The following is a 20357-nucleotide window of genomic DNA, read 5'->3' on the forward strand; positions in this document are numbered from 1 at the left end:
AGCAAGCTAAGTCAGAGAGATTAAATGACATACTTGAGGTCACAGAGCTAGTTAAGGATAAATCCAGAATTTAATTTGATGATCCCAAGACATCTCAACCATTTTCCCTGCCTAAAGAGATTATGTAAAACAATTCACAAATCTATGTCTCATTTGTTTTTCCAATAAGTATTTCTTAATATTGGCTGTTTAAGAATCTTGCTTGTTAGACTTTGTCATATCACACAATTACAAGTGTAGATAGGAGAGGTATTCCTACTTCATTTGGAGAGCTAACCAAATTCTAAGAACATATAATTACAAGGAGTAAAATGTTCTGTTCCTGTCCAAGCTAAACTTACTGAATTATAGATAGGGAAGTAAGTGTAATTCTTTCTGTAATAAGTTTCTTCTAATAGGCTAACACCTGCTTTGTTTTGTTTCATTATGTTTTATGTGAATAAGAAGAAAAGTTCTGATTTACACAAAACCCACCACCAATTTGGGACTTGTTTTAAAATTGTAAATTTTAATTACATTTAAATTTTACTTTAAAAGTAGTAATGGATTGAATGAATTCAGTTAGGTAAATTTCATTTTCAATGCCCTCATTCAATTTATCTCAGTATTTAAATGTGCCAACCATGCTAAGCACGTACATGACCTCCAATCCTTTCATGCTGCAAATATTGCCTTTTCTTCAATAGCATAATTTTTTTTGTAGTGCAAACTAAATGATGAATGATCAATAAATAAGAAAATGCATTTACAGTTGTAACAATCTTGTTTAGAGTGGGATTGAAATAGGGAAGTACGACTGCTGCTTAAAATAAGAATGAATACAGATTTGCTCATCATATTCAATGTTTCTTCACCAATACCCTGTTGTTTTCTAAAATCATATTGGAGAGAAGACTTGTGGAGGCATGGATTCCCTTAAATAATTAAGTTATTTTTCCTGAGATTGTAGCTCCTGTGTTGTTTAACTAAAAATTCGAAATTCTGTTTTAAACTATAGGCCCTTATTGTTACACAGCTGTATATTTTAATTAACTTCAAAGATAGAGTTTGCTTAGAATTCAGTCAAAATACAAAAAGAATATTTTTTTAAAGTTCTTTTTCTCAAATTACCAACTGTTCATTATAATGCATTTTTCAATTTTAGAGTATCCAGTTTTTTTAGATAGATTTAATTACCTATGAAATTAACTATATCATCTATTTCCTTGACTATATTAATAACAATTATTTTAAACGTTGTGACTAATAACTCCAATATCTACATGTCTTATGGGTCTGTCTCTATCACCTGTTTTCTTTCTATTTCCTGTAGATTTTTATTCATTGGTCATGTTTCTTTGCATGCTAGATGATTTTTTAAATAAAATATTGGACATGGTTTACAAAGTACCAAAGTACTTTGAGGATGTAGATAACATTTTCTTCCTGCAAGTCAGTTTACTTTATTTTTTTGGCAGTTAGTACAGGACAGATTACTTTAACACTGTGCAGCTAAGCCCTTTCAAAGTTGAGCATCAGTCCTTATGAGACCAGAATATTTCTGGTAAGCCCTTACTCTTCTAGTCCTTCAGGGATCTCCACTAAAGATCTGAATTTTTACTATGGACCTTTTCCTTAGTGCCCCTGAATGCATGTATTTTTCTTCAGCTCCATGAGACAGCCCAAAGGCTGTGGAAAGGCAAATCATTCTTACCTGTGATCACAAGTGGCTGTGATATGATTGATATAATATGATGTGCTAAGCTGTGGAATCAAAATGACTAGCCAGGAAAGACAGTCAAGGATATCAAAATGAACCACTGAACCGTTCAGTCGTGTATTGAAAAGAAAGTGTGTAGGGTAGTTACTTAAACTCTCTGGGCGAAGTCAGTGAGACCTTCTCACTCTCTATCACTTGCTTGTAAATTGGCAAATGCTTTGATGAGAAAAGTGGTGTTGGGTTTATGTCTGTGTTTTCCGTTCTTTGGGATTTTGACTTTTCAAGACCTTGCTCTTTGATAACTACCTGAAGTTTTCAATGGAAGCTTTCCATATTTTATTCACATTTCCTGCTTGATTCAAGTAGTAGAAATGATCTTAATCTTGTATGCCATAACCAGCAGTGAAAGTCACATTCACATTTAACAGTAACCTCCAAAGCTGACAAAATCTGGCATTTCTTGAGCTCTTCATATATGCCAGCCACTGACCTAAGCATTTAAAATAAATTATGTATAATTCTCACAAAAACCATGAGTAGCTACCTTGGTCATTTACAGAAAAGGAACCTGAAACACCCAGAGACATTAAGTAACTTTTCTAAAGATATGGAATAAAGATTTATCCAAAGAAATACGACTCTAAAGCCCAAAGGCCTAGCTACTGTACCAGAATGCCCTCTTACAAACTTCCTTTTCCGTAAGTGACTGAATCAATTCATTCGTTTTGATATCCTTGACAGTCTTCCTTGGCCAGTCATTATCATACCATAGCCTAATATATCATATCATAGCATATCATGGCCACTTGGGAGCAAAGGGAAGGTTTGCCTATCCGCAGCATTTATATTATTAATCTATAATTTTTTTAAATGAAAGAACCTGTACGTAGGCCAAAAAATGGATCTTTTCTTAAATACATGGAATTTGGCAACCAAACTCTCATTTTCCTATTCTGTTAGTAATTAGCTATAACCCTAAATCTTGGCGTCTTCATATTAAGTTGCCATTAAATAGTGATGACTTTTTTCTTGATTACAATAGATATGGCTCTAATATTTCTGGTCTATTGATAATGTGACAAGGAAACTAACAATTCTCAAAAAAGTATTGTATTCCAGTGGCCGGGCGTGGTGGCTCACGCCTGTGATCTGAGCACTTTGGGAGGCCTGATCACTTGAGGTCAGGAGTTGGAGACAGGCCTGGCCAACATGGTGAAACCCAATCTCTACTAAAAATACAAAAATTAGCTGGGCGTGGCAGTGCGTGCCTGAAAATCCTAGCTACTGAGGAGGCTGAGGCAGGAGAATTGCTTGAACCCTGGAGGCAGAAGTTTCAGTGAGCAGAGATTATGCCACTGCACTCCAGCCTGGGAGACAGAAGAAGACTCTGTCTCAAAAAAAAAAAAAAAAAAAAAAAAAAGTATTTCAAAAATGCTGGAGATTTGAAATAAGGGTCTTTACAGTCCTTGATGCTGTCTATCCTAGAATACTCTTACTTTGTAGAAGTTGCAGTTTCTCTGACTTGTTTTATCTCTATTCTCATTATATACTTGGCATTTATAATCACTCTGGACACAAACTATGGATGGATGTCACTCTTTTTGTGTCAGTTGCAAACTCAGGTCCTTTTTTTTTCATTAGCTTATGTAAGGGATAAAGATAGTCACTAGGTTAAGAAACTGGTAATTTAAATAAAAATGTCATCTAATCCTACTAGATGGCAATAGGAGAAAAATCACAGAAGAGGCAGGCTTAGCCCGGGAGTCAGCCTGGTCTATCCATTTTCTTGGTTGAATACTTTACCATCTCCTTCAGCAGCAAATTTTGGAGGAGGTCAATATAGAGGAACTTTACTGTGTATGAAGTAAAATCACTTTTTAATCTATTCTACCATTTAAGTGTTTAAACCTAAAGTTCCTTGGTGTCACATTTGCTGCTTCTATGGAAGAATGCATGGTTAATAAATCACCATGGCCAATTAGTTGTAGGTTTCAAGGGGGCTCTTAATGCATTTGTTTAAAATTCTTTGAAGATTATTTCTCTTATTTAAACTGTAAAGACCCTTCACTCATGGTTAGCAGCCGGAAAGCATTAAAAGATGAACATTGGCTGAACTTGTGGAATTTATAGAAAAAAGGTAATTCAAGAAAGTTAGAGAAGGCCAAAAAGAACGCAACAGTGAGACCACCACCATTTAGATATAAGGTAATTTCCTTCTGTAACTATTGCTACGTCTGTGAGAATACTTGTGTGAATACAGTATATACATCCAAGACATTTGATAAATGTGTGAGCAGAAAAGAATAATATATACATACATATATATCTAATACAAGGATAAGAAAATCAGGTAGAATAAAATGCTGATTTAAAACTCTCAAGAAATAATTCCAAGGAAAATGTAGAGACAGATATTTTGTATCATAGGACTTCCCTGTATTTTAAACAACTAAAGTATTAAAATTTTATCTACACAGTTTTATTTGAGATCTAATTCATTTGCATTCGTAGAGATATTTTACTTTTTAGCTATCTCACATATAGAAGTGCCTGACATTTTAATTTTTTGTTTACTTTTCCTAGTGTAAGAAAATGGTAAGTTGGATTATTCTCCCTTAATAATGCTCCAATGACAAATCCTGTGTGTAAAAATAAATAAAGTAGCCAAGTAGAAAGATCAATGTCCCAGAGGAAATTATTTTATTTTATTTTATTTTATTTTATTTTATTTTATTTTATTTTATTTTACTTATTATTATTATTTTTTATGACAGAGTCTCGTTCTGTTGCCCCGGCTGGAGTGCAGTGGCGCGATCTCAGCTCACTGTAACCTCTGCCTGCCGAGTTCAAATGACTCCCCTGCCCTAGTCTCCCAAGGAGTTGGGATTACAGGTGCCTGCCACCATGCCTAGCTAATTTTTTGTGTCCCTCCCAAACCCAGGGTGTAGACTTTCTTTAATCTCCTTTCTTTTCTCTTGATGTCTAATTCCAAAACCATGTTTAGGTAAGTTTCCTTATCTAGCTATTGTCCCAGGTAAAATCCACACCAGAGTCTTGACTACATTGAGTGCAATGGCACAAGCTTCTTCAATTGGGCACCCTGCGTCACTGTCTTTTGTGTGAAGCTCAGACTCTTCGTGTGCCAATTCCATGTGAGCAGTCTTAACTCAGAGGGCACACATTTTACTCTGTGTATGTTTTTATGTTTTATGTGTACACATATGTTTGTAAAACAGATATGTTGCCAACATCTAAACATTAAAATATTTCAAGTAAAAATGTAGATTTGCATTTTTTCCTTGAGGACTCAGAAAGCCCTGGAAGCCCTTTGCTTGCAAATATTGCCTGGAAAATTCACTCAAAGCGTGCACCCTCCAATTTCTCCCTCATGAATTTCTTCTTTCTTGCCCGAGGCACACAGTAGCTTATGTAGAAAGGAAGTTTGAAACCTCTATTTTAAAGTGGAGGTGGATTTTACTTATCACCTTCATGCTGTTAGTTGACTGCTTCCAGATTTTCTACAGATTATGATTGTGGAGATGGGGGCAGGAGGCATGTTAGGAATTGATTGTTTGATGATAGCTCACCTTGACTTTCATGCTGTTAGATGCATTGCTCAATACCTGGCAGACGAGAGTTCAGGAGCTGTACACTAAAAAAGGGTTGAAATAATTGTGCAAATTGTTACTGATACTCCAGAAAGCAAATGAATTTTTACATTGTCAAATTTAACTGAAAGCCCTTCTATTCAAGTGTAGTTTACGGATAACTCAGCATTAATATTTTGGACTTTATATGTTTGTTTGTTTGTTTTTTAGAGACAGAGTTTTGCTCTGTCGTCCAGGCTAGAGTGCAATGGCATTATCATAGCTTACTGCAGCCTCCAACTCCTGGGCTCCAGTGATTCTCCTGCCTCAGCCTCCCAGGTAGCTGGGGCTACAGGTTGTTATTTTGATAATAATAAAAGAGATCATGACTCTTAAAAATTAGATTCACTGCTGATAATACTGAAGCCAGATCAGATACTTAAGTAAAATGAAGGAGAAAGTTAAGGGTTACAGGCAGATAAGAATGGGTAAAACAGAAAGCTTTGAGTTTATTGTGGGATTTTGTTGTTGCTGTTGTTTTTAATATTAAGCTACTAAACACCATATTGCAGATTAGCAAGGAAACAAAAAATGAGTTTGGAGTAATGCTTTTCCAGTTAAGGTTTGATAGGATATGATTCACATCTTGGAACACATACTATACAATCAAACCCTTGCTGAGATACTGTGCTTCCTAGTGGATAGATAGCTGGGCCTGTAATGGAAACAAATGAATGTTTTGGTGATGTTTGCAGGGCAGAACAAAGAGGAAAATAAAATTCCATTAACCATGACTTAAGCGGCATACTGTTATCTCCCTAGTTTAGAGACAGATGTAAGAACCTCAGGTTTAAGGGATTGTGTGGGATTCCTGTGTGCTGGAGAAAGATACCACAGAGTGGAGGAGAGAGGAGCTTCTGTCTTTGACTCTCCTTCCAAAGGCCAGTGTGCTCTGCTCTACTTTTGCTTACCCCTGACATCTTTTCCTGCCTTGATTTTGTGTAGCGATTGCAACCACTTTCTGCTTCTATGCTTACTTTGCTTTGCTTTAATATCTCAGTTATATAAAAATGTATACCAAGTAATAAACCTATCTCTAGCTTGTTATGTAGAGCAAAAATTATACTATTGTTTAAAAGAAGTATTCATGAATTCTTTTAGGGGTCAAAATGGAAGCATATTTTAGCCAGTGTGAAAGCTCCTTTTATTTCTATCCTGTGGAGAGAATGTAATTGTAAAATCAATTCGCCAGAAGTGTGCAATTCAATACAGATCATACAGAGGCCCAGTTAAAATTCAGCTTTGCTTTAATCTTAAGAAGGCAACTGTTATAGACACTTGAAAACAATAAAGCTACACTGTTTTAAAAATTAAAAAAAAATTCTGTAGTTTAGAGTTTTTATTATTTCGGTGTGGCTTCCTGACATCCCCAGGATCTCATGATGACTCACGAGACATTTTGAGGATGAATATAAACTTGTAGAAAGGATAAGAAAATAGCTTCCCGTAATCAAAGTTTTGAAAGTTTTGGTGTTTGACGTGTTTTTGGTCCATATGTTCATTGACTTTGGCACTTCATACCCTTCTAAATACAAAGTCTTCTATAAAATAGTTGATCGTGACAACAACATGTTCATTCTTGTGCTAATTTGCCCAATACTGGCTATACTTCTAAATAGCTTGTTTATACATACACATACACACACACATAATCTCTTTGTTATTAGTTAAAAAGAAGTTCATTTTACAGCCTGGGTAATATAATGAGACCCTGTCTCTGCAAAACATAAAAATAAAAATAAAAAAAATAGCCAGCTACTCGGGAGGCTAAGGCAGGAGGATCACTTGAGCCCTAGAGGTTGAGGCTGCAGTGAGCTGTGATTGCACCACTGCACTCCAGCCTGCGCAACAGAATGAGACTCTGTCTCCAAAAAAAATAAAATAAAATAGAATAAATAAATAAAGTAAAAATTTTTAAATAGTTTATTTTAAATGTACCTTTTAATAATACAGTCTCTAATTTTATGCTGACAGAGGAGTGGTCTCACTTGCTCACAGAGAGCTCACATGGCCTCCTTACTTGACTGCCTGTAATATTTTGAAGTTAAAGAGATTACAGTGCAAGAAGGCAGGGTAAGAAAGATAGGAAAATACCAGGCGTGGCGAGGCAGACATGTTCCATAGGACATTTTAGAGAAAGTCTGGAATTGTTCATCTTTTCTTCATTAATCTTTGATGACATTGGGCATGTAATTCACTTGGCAAAATCTGGCATGTAATGGTTTCATAAAAGCCTTGGGTGGCTTCTAGGAAAATATAAGGAGTTGAAAGTTTCTTGTAAATTTTCATTTTAATATTTAATCAGGACAAAGAGTACAGTTTTAGAAATCCTGGGCTCTTACTCACAAGCTCTATGAAATTTTGATGGAGAGCATGTGAAACCAGTGGTTTTGCCATAAAGTAATCATCTGTCTCCAGTGCTTCCTCTCCTGGTCTCTGAATGTTTCAGGACTGCTCTTGAGAGCTGCATATGTTGTTCCCTGCATATCCAAAGGACGCTTCTGATAGACCGTGACGTGAGTCAGTCCCCTGAAGTTGTACAACCTAACATTCCTGATGAAAACACCGTTTCATTGCTCTTGCTGCTGAAACCAGAAGGCTTGGTGGTATCCTTTACTGTCCTTTTGTCCCTCACTGTACTTATTAAATCTGTGGTATCGATAGCAGTGCCTACATAATTCTTCCAGAATCTGGCCTCTGTTCACTTCCACCACTGTTACCACTTTGGGGTGGTTCACGGCACCTTACCTGGAAAACTGTGATACCCTCCTAACTAGTTTCTCTGGCTCCTGTGGTCCCTCTACAGTCTTGATTTACCAGCAGCCAGTGTGATATTTTCCCAAAATAAAGGAATGTCCTTTCCTCTGCTCAAAACCTCCCAAATCTTTCTGTATCTTTTGGACTAAAATCCAGTGTCACTGTCATGCCTTGCAAGAAATACACGCTCCCTATGATCTGCCCCTGCTACCTCCCATCGCCTTTGACACTCTTGTTTGGTACTTCTGCTCCAGCTGTAGAGATAACCCTTTAACTCCTAAAATATACCAAAAGCAATTCAGTCAAGCCCTTTACATGTGCCAGTGCATCTACCCACAGTTGCTTCCCAAATATCCACATGACAGATTCTCTTACTTCGAGTTTCTGCTGAAAAATCACCTTCTCAGAGAGAGCTTCTGTGACTCTCTTTTCTCCTAGAGACCCCCATTCCTCTCTATCTTTTTACTCTGTTTTAGTTTTCTCCTTGGTACTAACCACCTTCTAGTATGCTATAGGTTTTACGTTCACTTGTTTTAATGCCTGTCCCTGTTGTCTAGAATGTAGGCTCTGTGAGAGAAGGGTCTTTGTATTCCTGTCTGCTGTAATTCCAGTGCCTACAAAAATATAGAAAATATATTCAATTAATATCTGATGAATGAATGAATGGATTCTATCTTGTCAAACAGCATGGACAATGTGTATGCCTTTGGGGGGAAATAATTTATATGTAGTAGACGTCATTCTTAGAAATCTATTTTCTACTCGATAATCCTCAATTATCTGAAGACTCAGAGTTATATGGTAGTAGTGGTTTGACAGGTGCAGTAATCAGAAATCAATAACCCAAGAATATGTACATTTAAAAAACTGGCAACAAGTTAAAGCATAACTCTTGACCGCAAAGGATGATTTCTACCTAACTTCTGCTCTCTTTACATATAGGTAGAGTATTTCACCCTTATCATTTGAGTTTGTATCGTTAACAATTTACATGTTGAAGCTTGGAAAAGTCAAAATCATTTGAAAAAAGTTTAAATTGATAACTGGAAGAATCAAAGATGGTTCATAGTGATCTTCCTAGAGAGTTGGTCATGTCAGATAATTTTCAGCGATAGAAAACTGTACACCATGAAGCTATCCATTTTGGTTTTGGCTAAACTTTCCTCATGTTAAATGAATCTACATCTAGGTAATTTATATATATTGGGCTTAGTATTTGAAATGCACAGACAAAAGAATGAACTAAAAAGACATAGAAGAATGAAAAAAAAATGCTGCAGAAAATGAAACTTTTCTACTGGAACATTCCAATCTTTCAAGTTGAATTGTACCTAGAATTCGATATTTATCTGAAGTCCGGGCATGATGATGTGTACCTGTAGTACTAGGGAGGCTGATGCAGGAGGATTGCTTAAGCCCAGGTGTTTGAGGCTGCACTGAGCTATGATCATGCCACTGCACTCCAGCCTAGGCAACACAGTGAGACCCAATGTCTTAAAAATACACATTTATCTGATTCCCCGAAAATTAGGATGAGCAATACTACCTCATTTTATGGAGAAACACCCATATTCTATTCTATTGGCTATTTGATATTTAACAGAGAATGTACTGATTGATACTGCTGTGTAATAAACCACCCCAAAATATGGTGGCTTAAAACAACTCCATTTCTTATTTCTCACAAGATGCCTATGGATCAGCTTGTTGGTTCTACTGTTATGGGCTGGACCCTGTTGATCTCAGCTGAGCTTCTGAATGTGTAAGCGGTTATCTGGTGGACTGGCTGGGAGCTGGCTAGGCAACGATAACTTCTGGTGCCAAAAAAAAAAAAAAAAAAAAAAAAATTCCTTCACGTGTCTTGTATAGTATATATCTGCAGAAGACCAGCAGCATATATTTTCTTGGCTGTAGCAAGGGTTCAAGAAAGGAAGCAGTAAGCAGTTTTTTTAAGTTTTGTTTGTTTGTTTGTTTTTTGTTTTTTGCTTCAAGTTTGCTGCTGTCCTCTTTTGCCATATTATTGAGCCTGGAGTCTGAGTGGGAGAGGACTGCAGAGTTACTGGGCAGAAGGAAACCATTGATTGAGGCCATTACTGCAATCGACCCACCGCCAATAAAAAGCATGGTGGAGAGGGCTTGACACAGACACAAAACATAAAGGAAGTGGGTGAAAGGAAGGAAAGAGATGGAGAAAAAAATAAAAATGAAAGATGGCTGGGCAAGGGAAGAAGAGATGGGGAAGAGAGATAGAAAAGTTGGAATGCGGCCGGGTGCAGTGGCTCACGCCTGTAATCCCAGCAATTTGGGAGGCCGAAGTGGGCGGATCACCTGAGGTCAGGAGTTCAAGGCCATCCTGACCAATATGGAGAAACCGCGTCTCTATTAAAAATACAAAGTTAGCTGCGCACGGTGTCAAATGCCTGTAATCTCAGCTACTCAGGAGGCTGAAGCAGGAGAATCAGTTGAACCCAGGAGGTGGTGAGCCAAGATTGCACCACGTCACTCCAGCCTGGGCAACAAGAGTGAAAGTCGAGAGAAAGGAAAGAAAGAAAGAAAGAAAGAAAGAAAGAGAGAAAGAGAGAAAGAGAGAAAGAGAGAGAGAGAAAGAGAGAAAGAGAGAAAGGGGGGGGGAGGGAGGGAGGAAGGAGGGAGGGAAGGAGGGAAAGAAGAAAGGAAGGGAAAGTGGAATGCATAATCTGAAGAGAGGAGAATGCTTCTGGGAGGGCTGCAGGAACCAAGACATGTGACTTAAAAAACAAGCTCTGAAATAAACATGTACTATGAATAATGATATAATAGGATTTTCCAATTGATAGCAGTATAAACTCAAGTACTGCTGTGGGTATGGGAAAAGAAGACATATAATAAATTACCACAGAATTATCTGGTAAAGCCTTTTGCAACTTGCAGAGGAAAACTGAACTCATAAATGTTGGAGAAGGGGGTCAAATGACAAATGACAGGAACAGTGGCATTTATATGATGGTAATAATAGATGCTTGCTTCTGTTAATAGATGCTGCTTAAAAATGAGATGACCATGTCTTATTAGGATACAAAAATAAATAAGTGAATTGGAATTTTTCCCTATGCTTTTCCATCTTCTTGTATGCTTTAACTGTAAGTCTGTATTAAATACAAATTACTTTCATATCAGAGTCCTCAACATGGGATGTAAGACTGGGAAACAGTATAATGCTCAATAAGAAAGGGGATTTCACATATTGATACTGAATTTAGATTAGTAAATCAGTAAATAAAGTATATCAGCCAGACGCAGTAGCTCACAGCTGCAATCCAGCACTTTGGGAGGCAGAGGTGGGTGGATCACTTGAGGCCAGGAGTTCCAGACCAGCCTGACCAACATGGTGAAACCCCATCTCCATTAAAAATACAAAAAAAAAAATCTAGCTGGGTGTGGTGACGCATGCCTGTAATCCCAGCTATTTGGGAGACTGAGGCATGAGAATAGCTTGAACCTGGGAGGCAGAGGTTACACTCCAGCCTGGGAGATGGAGTGAGACTGTCTCAAAAATAAAAAATAAAAAATAAAGTACATCAGACTGGGATATAAATCTTGATTTTGTTTTGCTTGTTTTGTGTGTTTCTGTTATCCAAATGCAGAAGACTAATTTATATTGGTAAAGAATTGAGCATACTGACACAAAATTGGCAAACACTTTAACGTTGTTTAAGAGAGACCTGAAATAGTACATTAAGGGAAAATGTCATCTTCTATTTACTTGTTTCAAGGTATTTCCACAAATTCCAAGAGCAAAGAACTTTTTTCTTAATTTGTCCACTTCAACAAAATAGCCCTTTTCACAGTTTCATGAGGTCTTGGTCAAAAATAAGTCAGAGTTTTTATTATATATTATATTATATTATATTATATTATATTATATTATATATTCTCTCCAACTTACTATATATTCTCTCCAACTTATCCCCTTCTTATTGTTATGCTGTTTATTATGGCTTATACAGCAATATCTGATCTAACATATTATTTAATGAATTACCCACAGATGGCCCAAAATCTGCTTATTCTGCCTAAAGACGTTTTTGCTGCATTTACTCTTTTCTTTTACTGTCCTGTTTCTTTGTTTATTGAAGATGGTTTCATTCCCATTTTTGTTTCTATAAAACTGATAATAAAGAGAGTAATCATATCTCCAGTGAATCTTTTCTGAATCTAGAAAAATGGACCCCAAGGGTTCATGTCATTTATAACTCTCATATCATTTTTCATATATTCTCAATGTATCGTATTTTTTAACTGTAAATATTAGAAATGTCTGTCGTATTCTGATCTTGGTTTCATTGAGATTCAAATACAAGAACTGTCACACTGAGATGACCATAAGAGCTTAGAAGTCTTTCACAGTAGTTTCAAACAAAATGGTGAAATGATTGCCAAATTTAACTAGATATTAATCAATGATGATATTGTCAAATGTATATTTAACAGTGCATTTATTTGTTTTTCTCTAGGTTTTATACCTATAAGACTGCTTATAAACAAAGATTTTCTAAAATTCTATAAAAACAAATATACAATGAAGTTTTTGTTGGAAAACAAAGAGTAAGAGGTGAACCTCTGTTTCCAAAATTATAGCCAGCACTAAATGCATTCATGATGTGCCTATATGTGTGATAAGTTTGCAGCATCTAGCATCAATTATGTTCTCTGATAATCTATTACTTTCAACATCAAGTAGCCATCTTTAGAACCAGGAACTATCTGTCTCTTCTATTCATTCAATAGCACTAAACCGATGTAATTTTTTGGTTTTGTATGTCCCTCTTTTCTAATACTTTGGGCTCCCTCTCTAGTCTTTTATCTCCTTCCCATGGTTTTGTCCATGAAACAAGAGGATCCTACTACCTTTCTTCCCTATAAGAAATTCAGATCTAACATGTAGCAACCTGCTTTTTTTTTTTTTTTTTTTTTTCCAGATTCCTGTCTTGGTCACACAGATAAGTTCAACCAATCATCCAGTGAAAGTTGGACTGTCCGATGCATTTGTCGTTGTCCACAGGATCCAACAAATTCCCAGTACGTAGAAGAAGGGCAGTCACAATGAGTGAGCCTCCGTGGGGGTAAATTTAAAGGAGATTGATCTCAGGCAGATGTACTTAAAGAAAAATGCTTGTTAATTCTGTGGTTTGGTTTATAACTCCTATTGGGTTATCTCTGTCACCCTTGAACTGACTCAGGTAAAAAAAAATTAAATAGCCAAGCCAAGAATGTGTAATTTTGGATTATTTTTCTTGTTTCTTTTTCCTGTCTTCTGATTTGGGGTCTTACTCTGTCACCCAGGCTGGAGTGTGGTGGTGCAGTCACAACTCACTGCAGCCTTGACCTCACAAGCTCAAATGATCCTCCTGCCTCAGCATCTTGAGTAGCTGGGACCACAGACATGTGCCACCATCCTCGGCTGTTTATTATTGTTGTTGTTATTATTATTTGAAGAAATGAGATCTTGCTATGTTGCCCAGGTTGGTCTTGAACTCCCGAGCTCAAGTGGTCCTACTGCCTCAGCCCCCAATGTGCTGAGATTACATATGTGAGCCACTGTGCCCAGCCAGATTATTTGTGGTAGTTGGCTTGGCTAAGCAGATAGAGTTCTTTTATTAATAAGAATGACATAAACAGTGACAGATTATTGGATTGATAGACATATGACTTTTATGTATGTTTATCTTAAGTTTCTGAACAAAACCACAGCTTTGTGCTATCTTATATTTAATGTATTTGTGTAAAACTGGGAGTCTAAAGGAAGATGCAAGAAAAAGTACAAATTAAATTTTTTAAAAAGTACAAAGTAAATAAAAATCTGGATGGAGCTATACTTACCACCAGAGAAAATATGTATTTTCTTTAAATTATTGTTGCCTATCTAGTCTAGTTTACATTTTATGGAATAAAAATGGATGTGTTACTTTGGATAACTATTTGTTATAGCAGAAACTAAAATGCTAACTGAATTAGCCATTCTGACCCTATAAATAGGCATCTGTTGAAAGCTTCTGGGTTTTGAATCTCCTTCACTCCAAGAACAGTCCTGAGAGATGCTTTGGTGTGGTAGTAAGCGAAGTTGGGGTGGGAGTGTTTGTGTCCTACGTGTTCTTATTTAAGGAAAGGGGAGATAATAAAATATATCTCAAGATGAGATCATTTTTTCTCTTTTGTTCAAAGTTCTTTTTCTTCTTTTATTTGATTACAGTGGTAGATAATTTATCACATGCTCATGTTCTTTGGTTGTGACTTGAGGTGATTGTAGTTAATGATGCCAACTCTCAAATATAGACAGCAACTGGAGTGGAAGCTATACTTTTTAAAGCAATGGATCAGCAGAAGCATTATAGGGGTTATCTTACCACTGTGAGATATCTTAGAACTGAATGCTTATCTTACAACTAAATGGCATTGATACATGGTGGTTCTGCTTGGTGAAGAACATGGAGTTTCTCCTTGTTAGCTGAGAATTTGTGGGAGGCAATATTCAAGGGAATTGTTAAATCAAAGCAGGTTTTCCAGAAACTAAATTGTACTGTGAACAAAGCAAGGATACATGAGTATGTGTAGGCAACATAAAGGCATCCTGACAGAGCTCTTAAATAAGAGGCCGAGCCCTGGGACAGCTAAAGTTGGTTTCTGTCTGAGGACGGCCGTTCTCACATTCTTTCTTTCGGAGTTGTTAAATCAAGCATGGTTTGAGTCAATTATTGCACAAGTAAAAAGAAACACTAGTTTTAGTTTATTTGTTGGTTCTTTTTTTTTTTATTGCCGGAAAAAAATTATTTGCAGCTTACTCAGCAGGGCTTTTAGTGCATATTGTTGTTCTAATATAATATTGCTTAAAAAAAAATTCCAACCAAAATACCAAAAATTTTTCTTACAAATGTATTTTAATATGCAAGTATTATGTTGGTATATTCCCAATGTTAAAATTGTACTTTGATATTCCCAATGTTAAAATTGTACTTAGATATCAGGGTCCTAAAGTATAATTTTGCGTCCCTTGTTAGGCTGTCAAAGGATAACTATTATGTATTGGCGGAAAATATTTTCAAATACAAATCTCATTTAATAAATTGGCAAAATTTGTATGAATTTTCAGACCAGATTATGTCTAAAGTTTGGGACTCAGCAGTTATCCAAAAGAACTTAATTCAAACTTAGAGTTCAGAGAAAAATGTCCCTCAGACAATTTGCATACTGAAAAGCAGTCACATTTTCTGTTAACCTTACTGTTCCATCCTGAGAAAATTAGCCAAGAAGGAATGAAAGATTTGGGTCTCTAGTTCTGCCATTGTTGTGTTAGATTGGACCATATTTATGCAAGAAAATTGGAATCAGTATGTTCTACTTAAAAATCATTTGGGAACAAAAAACTTTATCTCCTTAAAAGTCTCTCCCGCATTTGTAAAGTATAACTGTGTCTGTTACATGAGCTTCTGTATAACGAGAGATATATAGTTGCATTGTATTCTCAGCTAACAAAAAGCGCATCTTTATGCCAGAGATTAGGATAACTCAAGATTACCACAACGCAGGTTATACAAGTACAGTTCTTTTGTGAGAAATAAGTTGATTCCTACAGACCTATGTTACATATTCAGCAATCAGCGTTTAGACCGATATAAGTCCTTTTAAAAATTCAGTTCCCTTATTTAGCAACACTCACTATTAGGAATTGTCTTTGTAGGGAATTTAAATACTTTGCCTCTGTTAACATTTCTCCCCCCACCAAGTGGATTTAGGCAACAACTGATTATTATCCCGAGTAGTGAGTAGTTTCATTTCTTCTGCATTGCAAGGTGTGTTACATAGAACCCTGTTCTCATAAGATCAATTTTCTATTCTGTTAATCATTTTGGTTACACAGGTTATATTACCTAAACCTCTGGCTTCATGTAGCCATGGGAACATGGGAATGTGAGCTAAAGCCTGGAAAAGAGTATTTCCCAGTAGATCATCATTACTATACCATTCTTATCAGATTTGGTGAAGGTTTGGTAAAGCATTCAAAATGCTGTAAAGCAATTTTAATTTATTTATTATTAAAATTTCTCCCCATTCATTCTTCCTCACAACAACAAAACACTTGCTTTTCAGTTTTTAAAGACCCCCAAATAGTAAATAATTTCAATGTAAATTTCAAGTGTAATTAATTAAAGCAACTTTATTTTCTTTCATAAAAGACCAGGTGATCTGATAGTTTCAATATCAAAGGGAATTCAGGCATTGTTAGTAAATTGATAAATCCCTCTGAGTTTACAAGAGAAATACCTTTGCCCCCTCAAAATGAGAGGGAAAGGTCTGTGGTAAAACTAAGGCTTATGTTTAAAAAGGTGGAAATTAAAAGTAAAGAAAGTATAAGAAATATTGTCATTTGATTATTGGTCATGAAACGTTAAACTTTTATTTAATTTCTGTAACGTTCTTTCTATATAAAATGAGCATCTTAGTACCTAAAATGCCATGTATACACAGCATGCATTACCTAGCAGAGAGTATATAGTATACTTGTACTTAAAGTTACTGATTTTTCCATCATCATTGTCACCTTTAAAAACAGCGATACTAACTTAGATGTCACTGCCAAGTCCGGGTGCCCATTAGAGTGGAACCACAGGAGATTCCCACTGAGAAACACAGTGACAGTGTCTCTCTGGAACTTCAATGCTTTCTGACTACGTGGTTGTGTGTTGCTTTATGTCTCTTCCGTAAAATGTATTTGTAAAACTTTAGAAACAGAAAGAACCATAGAGATCAGCTAATTCAATATCCACAGGTACAGCTATGAAAAACAGGTCTAAGTACAGGACTGACTTTGGTTGTTCCTTTCAGAAATACGAATGTAAAAATATACTTATTATGATTAGAAGCATAGCACATTATAATTCTGAGTAATTTGTAAATTAACAGGAACCCCAAGGAGGAAAATTTAAATTACCTAGAAATCTGCTACAGAGAAATCGCAATAAATGTTTTCACGTATCTGTATCCAACTATTTATTTGTAATATACATGTATATGAACATACACACACATTAAGAAAGTTGGCATTATGCTGTAAATAATTCTGCCCCCTGTTTTCACCTTCATATATAAAACATATTTTACACTGTTAAATATCTGTCCAAAATGTCATTAATAGCTATAACAAATTTCTTTGTTTCATAATTTATGTAACCTGTCACTAAAGAGGTTGGTTACATAGTTTGCATCTCATATTATCAGTAAAATGGTGCTAAATATCCTTGTTTTTACATTTTTGCATGTATCTGATTCTGAAAAAGTGAATTTGTAGATGCTGAATGTTAATATTGTTTTGAATGTATTTTGACACATTGCTTCCATCAAGATTGAACCAGTTTACTACCCATCGTTATGTTAGAAATATCCCATTTCCCAAAGTGCTTTCTAATATTCATTCTTAACTCTGCAAATTTGATAAGCACAAAATAGTATTTCATTGTTGCTCTAATTGTCTTTCAATTACCAGAAAGTTTTAACACTGTCATATATTCCTCTCATTTGTAATTTCCACAAGTTCTTGGTAAATAGCTCTGTTAAGTAATTCTTTCTCAGCCTCAGCTTATGTCCTTCCACATCCTTACACAACATGCAGAGGTCTTCCTGAATACACGCGCAATTCTCACTAGTGCCACTTGCACTAGTTTGTTTCTCTCTCCTCCAATGTAACACTTTGAATTTCAATCATAATCTCTGGGGTGCTGACTTACCCCATTGGGCCTCACTGTTTCTCTACCTTCCGAGCTTAATGAGTCTAATCTTCCCAGCAAGAAACTCGGAAAATCCACTCATGCCATGTGGTTCTTTAATCTGGAAAAGATAAGGCCATGCCATTTAAGTGAAGAGAAAGTTACGTTAACACACAAATGCAGGGCCTTGTACCAATCCGGAAAGCAGCTGACCTCACTTAAAATGCTTCTACTCCAAGTTATGACAGTGACTATGTCTGAATCCCTTAGAATATTCCTTTATTTTTCTCACTCACAGTATATTATTTGGTACTTTCTTAAGGTCAAGCCTCTTTGTATCAGTATCTGCTGTTTTAAACGTATTGACATTGTTTGTGCTACAATGCACCTTTGCTTTGCTGTTTATTATTCATAGCTCCATAAGAAACATTAAACATTTTCAGAAATAAAACTGACAACTAGTAGAGCAAATATATTTTAAAAATACTACAAAGAGGGTCGTTTAATTCTTTGAGGAACAATTGTAGGTATACATTTTGCTGTATGTGGTCTTTTGATAAGCTTACAGACCAGGCACCACTTTTTTTCTTTTTCTAGACGGAGTCTAACTATTTGGCCCAGGCTGGAGTGCAGTGGCTAGATCTTGGCTCACTGCAACCTCCGCCTCCTAGGTTCAAGTGCTTCTCCTGCCTCAGTCTCCCAAGTAGCTGGGATTACAGGTGCATCCACCACGCCCAGCTAGTTTTTGTATTTTTAGTAGAGACAGGGTTTCACTATGTTGGCCAGGATGATCTTGAACTCCAGACCTCAAGTGATCCACCTGCTTCAGCCTCCCGTAGTGCTGGAATTACTGGTGTGAGCCACCATGACCGACCCAGGCAGCAATTTTTTAATATTACTTTTAGACAGTGAATAAAATAACCTTAAAAAACAAAAATACAGCTTTGCCCATGAAATATACAAACTATCTTAAGCTTTAATTAAAAATAATAATAAGCGTAGACCAGTATGCTATTCAGAACTTCCTGTGCTAATGGAAATGCTGTGAACCTGAATCACGCGATCTCACTAGTCACATGTGGCTACTACGAACTTGCAGTATGACTAGTGAGCCTGATCAATTGAATTTTTAATTGAATTTAATTCGTTAATTTTATGTTAAATAGCCATATATGCCTAGTGGCTATCATGTTGGATAGGGTAACCATAGACCATATCCACATATTTAAATAAAATATTAAACGCCAAGTATAATACTTACAGAAACATTGTTTTTATTTCTTCTTTGCTTAGGATAAAGGCCTTAGAATATTAGTTATGATTAAATAATAAATTTTCAAATATAAGTGTATTTATTAAATAACAACATTTCAAACATAATCATTATAACTGATTTTTCCCATAGAAAACAATTTGCAATTTTGATTCAGTGGTAGGACACATTCACTATAATTATGTAGCAGCCATAATGAAAATATGTGGTCAAAACTTATAAAAAATATAAATAATCTTGAAAAAACTTGAACTTTTTTATTTTATAATATTTTCTAAAACCCAGTTCAAGCCCTTTCAGAGGAACTGGGCCTCATTTGTTATTTTCAGAGTTGTAGTCTTCTCATTCACTTAAAAACAGATCAATCAACAGATCTCCAGTAAATTGTGTCATCTTACCTTTGCTCACCTCAAAATGGAAAAAAACCCTTCAAAATTATTCATTTTTCAGAAGATAAAATTGCTTCTGTGTATAGCACAATTTCATTAGGTGCTTATATTCTCAAGTATGTGTTAGCTCACCAAAGGCTCAACAAAAGCAGAAATAAATAGAAATCATGATGTTTTCTCATAAAATAACTATTCATGAAGCACTTCCAAGATAGAGAGCATTGCATAAAATGATGTTTTATTAGTTTAATGCATACATTTCTAATGTAAGCTAGTTGACTGACCCTGACTTGATTTTTAAAGACAAGCAAAATTCTAAAAATTTTCTGGACATAGAAATCACTGATTAATCAATTTTTACATATTTGAGAATTTTTCTAAAATTGTTATGAACAAGAAAGGCTTTCTTCAGGGACTTGTGGTTAAATTCTTTCTTTTATTTCATTTTCTTTATTTATTAACATATAATCCTATACAATACTCTTACAGAAAGTAAATTTTTAACAATTTAGAACTATGTCTAGCTGGGAGCAGTGGCTTGTGCATGTAATCCCAGCATTTTGGTTGGCCAAGGTGGGGGGATCACTTGAGCCCGCCAATTCCAGACCAGCCTGGAAGGAAGACATTGGAGACTGGGAAGGGTGAGAGCAGGGAGAGGGTTTGGGGATGAGAAATTAGTTATTGGGTACAATGTACACTATTTGGGTGACAGGAGCGCCAAAAGCACAGACTTCACTACTACACAATATATCCATGTAACAAAACTGCACTTCTACCCCTTACATTTATACAAATTTTAAAAAAGAAAGAAAGAAAAGGAAAAACATTTGCTTCAGAAGCTGCCTCTAAGGCCTT

The 20357-nt window shown here is 35.9% G+C and overlaps 1 protein-coding gene across 2 annotated transcripts in view; it reads left to right on the forward strand.

Annotated features, from left to right (window-relative positions):
• The window catches only part of PLXDC2 (plexin domain containing 2), a 461353-nt gene that overhangs the window by 328676 nt on the left and 112320 nt on the right, over positions 1 to 20357 (forward strand). For both annotated transcript variants that reach the window (XR_012093899.1, XM_008002439.3), the window contains exon 7: positions 13062 to 13161. Coding sequence is in view for 1 of the 2 variants with exons in the window: in XM_008002439.3 (XP_008000630.1) it covers positions 13062 to 13161 (100 nt within the window). In the remaining variant the exon portion in view is untranslated. The remainder of the gene's footprint in view (positions 1 to 13061; positions 13162 to 20357) is intronic.

The sequence above is a fragment of the Chlorocebus sabaeus genome, chromosome 9 (genome assembly GCF_047675955.1).
Source record: "Chlorocebus sabaeus isolate Y175 chromosome 9, mChlSab1.0.hap1, whole genome shotgun sequence".
Classification (NCBI taxonomy): domain Eukaryota; kingdom Metazoa; phylum Chordata; class Mammalia; order Primates; family Cercopithecidae; genus Chlorocebus; species Chlorocebus sabaeus.